At 38.3% G+C, this 7828-nt stretch overlaps 1 protein-coding gene across 1 annotated transcript; it reads right to left on the bottom strand.

The window, feature by feature from the left end:
- Positions 1–1133: 1133 nt before the first annotated feature.
- On the bottom strand, positions 1134–6270 carry LOC140935699 (serine protease HTRA2, mitochondrial-like). Its single transcript, XM_073385270.1, has 5 exons — positions 5692–6270; positions 4323–4520; positions 3698–3730; positions 2912–3216; positions 1134–1964 (listed from the first exon to the last, which is right to left on the bottom strand). Exons 1-5 carry the CDS (start codon positions 6268–6270, stop codon positions 1799–1801), a joined length of 1281 nt encoding a protein of 426 aa, XP_073241371.1. The 3' UTR covers positions 1134–1798.
- Positions 6271–7828: the final 1558 nt, after the last annotated feature.

Here is a 7828-nt window from a genome sequence, read left to right as displayed (position 1 = left end):
GCAGTTGCGAAACCAAGTCACACTGAGTTCTAATAAGCACTTTGCTCATTTTGTAATGCACTTATTGTGCATGATTTCTAGGGTTTTTTTTCCCATATTTGAGAAAATAAAAATAGTCCACGTAAGTAGATAAGACAAAACAAGACAATACTTTTATTTGGAGTCTGGTAGCTAGTACATAAATGTTGAAATTATTTTAAAATTACAACATACAGTTATATCAATATCAATTACACTATAACAAGTTATAATATTTTATTTCATATATATTTTTAACCTGCCACCGGCCACCAGCCATCTGCCACCGGCCACCTGCCACCCGGGGAAAAGTCCTGCCGCAAAAATGGCTGTGAGGGAGACTAAAGCAGCCCCCGCTAAGTACATTTCCTCTCCGTTATGAGCTGGTGAGATCACAAGTGATTAGAAACTCTTAGTCCAGCTGCTTACTTGGGCATGACACTCTACTTTGGACATCTGATCTGTAGAGGACACTTGTACACTTCTTGCAAAAATTTGGTGTTGGACATTTAATTATTGGCATTAATTCACTTTCCATTTTTGTGGAGAAAGAACATTTACTTTGACTACTAAGTGGTTAGAGGAAGGGTTTTGCGGCCTTAGTCCTAAGTAATTTTATTGCAAGATATTATGTTGGATCCAAGATGATATTATTTTAATATGAACTTCTTAAGGAGAAATTTTCAATGGTGTGGAAACTATACGAGGTTATTTTCACACGGCAATATAAACTGCAACAGATAATACTAAAAGATTTGCTGTATTGAGCAATACAAATATATAAAGTAAACTTGACTCAAGCGGTTGTTTGCAAATTTTATTACAAGGCATAAAGCCAAGTGAAAGTATATTTTGGTTGGTAGTAAAATTTATCTTTTGGACTAGAAAGTGATTCTCTTAGAGCTTAAGTTATTGTGTACCATTGTAGCATAAAAAGATCAGAGTATACTATAGGTCCAGCTATTCAAACTTTATTTCCTGTGTCTGTTATGTCTATAAATGATTGGCCTTTATCTGTGCTAATTATGCAAGAACTCATCTTTTAATCAGTTAAAACCTGTAGCCTTCTATACTATTCAAACTCGAATAGTAACAAAAGTGTAAGAATTCCTTGATAAATAGAATCCTCTTATTTCTTTATTCAAAAGCTCACTTCAAATCAGAAAAATAAATATTATTGTAATAACCAGACTTTTATGTAAAGGCAACAGGTAACTAACTTAATGTTATATTTTGAACTGCCAGTAACCAAGACAGTGATACAGATCTACTGGTGTGAATAATATACCTGCAGAGTTAAGATTCACAGTAGACTTGTCCAATGACCCAACCAAACCAGACTGTTAGGAAATATACATTCACAAAATAATATGTGGTTGAATAATAGATCGTTTTCAGTCACATGGTAAGCAGCTTTGCAAATTGCTTGGTATAAAAGAAAGTTTTAACATGTGAAAAGAGTTTGACTCCCACAGAATTTTTTTGTACACAAACATGGCCGCTGATTCACTGTTTTGTACAAAAATATGGCTGCCGTGACATCATGTGGAAACGATCGAACAAACTTAAAAATATTCTCTAACAATACTCCTGAGTAATGCCTTAACATAAATAATCTTTGTACACTTTGTGTATCACCAAATGGGTTCAAATAATTAGTATATTGTTGAACAAATATTCAAGTTTAACCCACAAATAAAATTATTTTATTGCGCAAGATTCATTATTGTCCCTAACAACACAGTTTTGTCAATAAGTCTCAGTTTGGTGCATGATACTTCTATCCCACAACTTCGGGTTGCACAGTAAAGTTAAGATACTGTTCACCTCTTTTGACCTCTATTTTAAGCGTTTCTCCTTTGTGGACATACTGGTAGACCTGTTTTGAGGATTCTGTGGTCTTGCCATTCATTTTTGTTATAATATCGCCTGATCGCAAACCACCCCTGAAAGAAAAAAAGCATACAGTTGAACCTCTCCACAAAAGCCACTTTGGGGACAGAACAAAGTGGCCATTGTGGAGAGGTTTACACAAGATTCAATGAAATTTAATGGACTCTCCGCCTCAAAAGAGTGGTCATTGTAGAAAGGTGGCTGTTGTTGAGAAGTGGCCATTATTGGAGGTTGGACTGTATTTACCAAAAGGTGTAGTGTGCGACTCTTTCTTTAACCTGTGATCAGGTGGTCCTTCTTCCCTCTCTCTCTTGGACAAAAAACTTTGGGACCAGCTTTATGTGTCCACCTTTGAGAGATGCCTGTCTTATACAGTTAACAGTCTTATAACAGTTAATTTCTGAGTTCCCCTTGGCCGCTGTTTCAAAATGAGGGTAGGTGCTCAGCCTTTGATATGGAAATCATTTTTCATTCTCATGCAAATAAGACTCATTTCCACAAGAAAGTTTGTGCATCTAGCCTCATTTTGAAAGTGAGGGTTTTTGGAACTCGGAAGTGGCCTATTAAAAGAAGTACAAAAAAAAACTTTGGGACCAGCTTTATGTGTCCATCTTTGAGAGAAGCCTGTCTTATTAAAAGGAGTACAGAAAGGCAGGAACCAACTTGAAGCGTCCCTTGCCTGTTTTCTCACTGAGGAGGACGCACTTTTTTTATTATGGTAATGCATTACCATAATATATTTTCTCAATTAAATGCCCCAAGCCTTAGTTTGAATTTGTAGTTTATATGCCTTTTCTTGACAGCTGTGTATCTTGCTTTTGTACTCTATCAGTTTATTGTACACCATTAAGTCTGAGGGACTTGTTAATTTTACAGCTGCTTCTTACGAGCTAGCATTTGAGCCCTGGTGTTTAATCAAGAAAATATGGTATATTATAAGAAAGGTTTCTACCACGCAATGTATTCACTCAGATTTATTATTCCCTAGTTAATAACTTACCTGTGTGCAGGCGAACCATAATTCACTTGTGGAACAAACACTCCAGATGTAATTTTGTTAAAACTTTGGTCCCTCCGTCGTAACTCTGCAAGAATCTGTGGAGTCAATGTCAACATGCTGACTCCAATATACCAGCGCTGGTGAGGTGCAAGTGGTTGCCTTGTATTTCTGCCCATATATTTACCACTCTTAACTCTTTCAATTGCTCCTGATAGGAAGTCTTTCGCAGCATCAATTGGAATGGAGAATGAAATTCCGGCAGCAAACCTCACGGTTATTGCATTAATACCAATAGCATGACCATCCTGTATAAAAACCGCAGATCAGCTTATTGGATTATTTTGAAAAAAAAAAAAAGGAAGTTACACAGGGCTGTGCTATAGTAGAAACCAACGGCTCCTGGTGACAAACTTTTGCCCATAGGCAGCTGAGAATCTTAGTTTCTGTGAAAACCTTGGGTACTACCAACCTAGATTTCACAGCTTTGAAACCAGAGGGCTTCCAATAATTTTTTCCATAACACACAATCTCCCAAGTTGAAAACTTAATTTATAACTACCAAATGTTTACCAGTATCTTGTGCAAGATTGATCAATAATTCAACTCAACTATTGGCTTCTACTCTTTCCATCATCCTCATACAACTATGGAGAATATTTTGCCCTTTTTAATTCAATGAGTTTTGTTTTCAATAACACATCTGATTCATTCTGCCAATAGTTTAGAAGAAGATTAAAAAAAGGTATAAAATTGATAACATATATTATTAAATACTAACAGCCATACCAGATTAACAAGAGGTCCGCCAGAGTTTCCAACCTTTATAGAGAGAAAAACACAATTAACCAAATCAGTTTTTGTTGTGGCAAACACTGGCTCTTGGCTGGTGTATTGCTCACTCATGGGACTTGAAGAGTTAAGGAACATAGCTGGAGCATGCATAGACTCTGGGTTTCAGAGCAAAGCAGCACATTGGTCGTCAAAAGTTTCTATCAACTCCATGGCCACTTTGCCATTTATTTTTGAACTCTCTCACAAAAACTGACTCATGATTTGTTAGTCTCACTCACAGTTATTTTATTGTCATCACATAGTGCTTATTGTGTGACAACACTGAAACGGCTGCAAGGGAGACTAACAGTTTGTTGGACTGACAGTTACAAAAAGGTGTACTGTCTCCATGGGAAAGCGTCAGTCAGTCTGCTGACTTTTGCCATCCCCTTTAATTTTCAGTACCTTTACCGTACAATAAATTTTGTTTTTCTTACTCCCTCACTATCTGACTTACAGTGAGTTCTGTCACTTATTGTTTTACATGATATGACTCAGATTTTTTTTCTTTTTTGACAACCCTCATCCCTTCTCCCACCCAAGATCTTGACCTGTATGAACATTAAAGCCAATGATTTACATTTATAGCCGCATCTGTTTGGATATATTCCATCTCTCTGTTTGGCAGTCCAATCTCTTCCCCAGCTCGATGCACAGTGCTGACAATTCCTGCTGTTATTGTATTGCTCAGCTGTAGAGGACTACCCATTGCTATCACCCATTCTCCAGGGCGAATTGTAGCAGACGAGCCAAGAGTCAGAGTAGGAAACCTGATATTCTGGAACAACGTATAGAATTGAAATGAGCTTTTACCCTAGAATGATAATTAAAACATACCTTATACCGAGCATGAAAGAATAATGTACTGTGATTCATCAGTGGGTAAGATTCGTTTTGGTAGAGATTACATAAGATGCCGCCCCGCCCCGCCCCCACTTTTGCAGGGAACTGCTTAACACTAAGAACAGCAAAACAAACTTTCTTTCAACGTGGAACCAAGTCAAGTGAAGCAGTTGTTTTATTTATTTATGTACTGTAGTTGGAGGAATGAAATCTACGTATGTTGCCTGTCTAGTAGATATGTTGTGGTTAATTTTTTATTTCAGTTAATTTTTATTTTTCCATCGTTTTTGGCTGCAGTAATGTGTGCTAACGAATTTTAAACAAAGGAAAAACAAAAATTAACTAAAATAAAAAATTAACTGCAACAGATATGTCTGCATGGAGTAGTATGTGTATGTGAATGTTATTCAGGGGAGGAGGGCAAGGACAACAAACCACCTATCAATGTTATCACAAGGAGACCTCTGCATATGTGGGGTATCCCACCTTTATTTTCATCTCCACCCTTTAGGGTTTGCCTAAGCGTGTGGACATGGGGACATTTTTTTCTTCCTTTCTTCAAGGGAAGTAAGAAAAGTTACATACCCCAGGGGGTACTTTACAGCTAAAGGGGGCAAAACTCACAACCCCCAAAAAAATTTCCTAGAGCTTCCAACAAAACCCAAAAAATCTCTGAACTAAAAATTAACCCCAAAAGAATCCCATGCTAAACATCCGATCCTTATAAATTTTCGGTAAAGGATTCAATGATTTCACACTCAAAAAAACGTACCATCTAATCACTATCCAGCAGACAAGTATTAGGACAAACAAATAATTGCACTTTCCACTGGATAGCAATTTACCCAGTTGATAGTGTTATCCACCTTTTGAACAACTGGGGCCTGGTAGACTAGAACAGGCCGGCATACGTGGGTGGCTCTACAACAGTTTCAGATTTTTCTAAATACCCAAACCCACCCACCCCCACCCCCCACAAAAAAAAAAAATCAAGGCACTGCAAAAAGATCCTTGCCAAATTTTTCAATCCAAAAAAATCGTTCGACCATCCCCTTCCTTTAATTCGGAGTATCCCCCACCCTCCCCTCAACGGGTTACATACCAACCTTACTTGAATCCAACTTGACAGCTGCTAAATCATTCTCCAAGTCAATATCAATCACAGTGCCACTAAATTCTCGGCCATCTTTTAGTTTAACACTCACATTCACAGCATTTTCCACCACATGTGCATTCGTAAGAACCATACCGTCCTCAGTGACAATAAATCCCGACCCGGCACCAGTGGGACCAACATGTCCCCTAAAAAATCCCGCGTGTCGTCCCGTGACTTCAATGTTTACAACGGCAGGGGCCGCTATCTCTACAGCGTCCGCGATGAAATTAAATGTTACTGACCGAGGTGGTGATCCCGAATTTGACGACACGTCATCACTGGGAACCGATTTCGCTTTCACGATGGAGCTATCTTTCCGACTTTTGAAAAATTTAGGTAGTCCATAACCCAAGAATACACCAAAAGCTAGCGAGCCAACCCAAGGCCAGGGATATCGTTTAGTAGTTCTTTTGCTTTGAGTACTGACTTGTCTACAAATACACTGAATTCCTTTAGTTTTCCACTTATCTGAAAGCCAAAACATTTGTTGGAAATTTCGCCATCTCCTCAACGTACTGGTGGTCGCCATTTTGACCCAGAATAAAGGAGTCTGGGTAAGAGCCTAGGACTCAGTTCCCCGACACATTAGCGCGGCTCAGATCAGCTCTGACTCTTTCTTTTCGTTTCTCCATTTAGCCCTTATTTAGCCCGCGAATAGAGCCATCTCTCCTCGCCCATCGCCACTACTACTAGGCAAACCAGTGTCACAAAGACGCCTCTACGAAGAAGAGAGAACTGACACTGCGCCAGTAAACACGTCTATAAAAGAGGGAAATTAGCTCATATTTCAGCACTATACGTAGAACCATAGTTAATTGAGTGGAATGGTTATGAAACCCGCCAGACTCCTTTGTTATATGTTTTTGTGGACCTGAAAGTGCACAACGTTCAAAGGAATTCCTATCATTTTGATTGTATTGACCAATAAAAACGTTGCATTAATTTATTCCTTAACAATTTGCCAACAGAAAACAAAGGATTGTGCACTTTCAGGGTGCTTCCAACATAAACTGTAGCACTGTTGTTTTTATCATTGATGTTTGCCGCTTTTCATAACCAGTCTCCTCTAATAACTATGGTAGAAGCCAGAGTTGGAGTAACTAGTTAAATAATCTTGTTATTTACCTGAACTCTGGGACTGTAGAAGATAAGCTCTGCTGCATGATTATTTTACCGTATAAAGAACCTTGTTCATCTTCGGCAGTTTTGTTTTGCCACTTTTACCCTTGCATATCACGCATCTCCGTTTTTCCCTGCCTTGCCTGACTTCCTTGAAGAGAATAAACTATGAAATTCACCAAAGCGTTGATAGCCTGAATTTCATCCGATTACTTCGAGTCGTTATGAGAGGAGAAGACGACTCGAAGCAATCCGGATGAAATTCAGGCTAAAGGGTTGAGTCATCCTTTGCAATTTTGAATTTGAACATTTGACAGGTGAAGAAACACTCTTTTTATCCCGCTGTCAACGTCAGAAATCGGAGTGCCAGTGATTTAATGAACAAATTTTGACATACAAAGAAATCTTCAAGTCAGATTTCGACAACTGTGGAGACAATTTATGTATTTGTTACTTTTAATTTTGTCTCCGAACTTAAATTTCAGACGAGTGTCTAATGAAAGAAACCATTTTTTACTAGTATTTTACGAGAAACTTTTGTTTTTCCTTGAAAAGAAATTCATTGACAGTTAATTTTGTTATTGTTGCTGTTGTTGTTGCTTTTGTTTTTGTACTCAAAATGAGCTGCTCCCCTTCTATTCTGGTGAGTTCGGTGTGTTAGCTGTCTGTAAACTGCACCAGACAGTAATAGCCCGTCACAGCGCTTAAGGTTAAAACTGAAATCCCCCGCAGTTTTCATAAAAGCGCTTAACGACCTCCAAAGAGAAAATAGAAGGTCTGTGAACAAGCTACAAGAAGAAAGGATGATTAGTGAAACTGACTTTGGCGAATACAACCATCTGACTTTAAAGGGGCTTGGTATGTCACGCTGTTTGCTGTCTCTCTGAAAAGCTTAAATGCTCCTTGGCATCAATTTAAAAATAATGGTCCAGTTTCACTAATGCTTAAGACTATTTAGGCAGTTCTGC

The sequence above is a fragment of the Porites lutea genome, chromosome 4 (genome assembly GCF_958299795.1).
Source record: "Porites lutea chromosome 4, jaPorLute2.1, whole genome shotgun sequence".
NCBI lineage: Eukaryota > Metazoa > Cnidaria > Anthozoa > Scleractinia > Poritidae > Porites > Porites lutea.
This window is presented reverse-complemented; position numbering and strand designations above follow the sequence as displayed.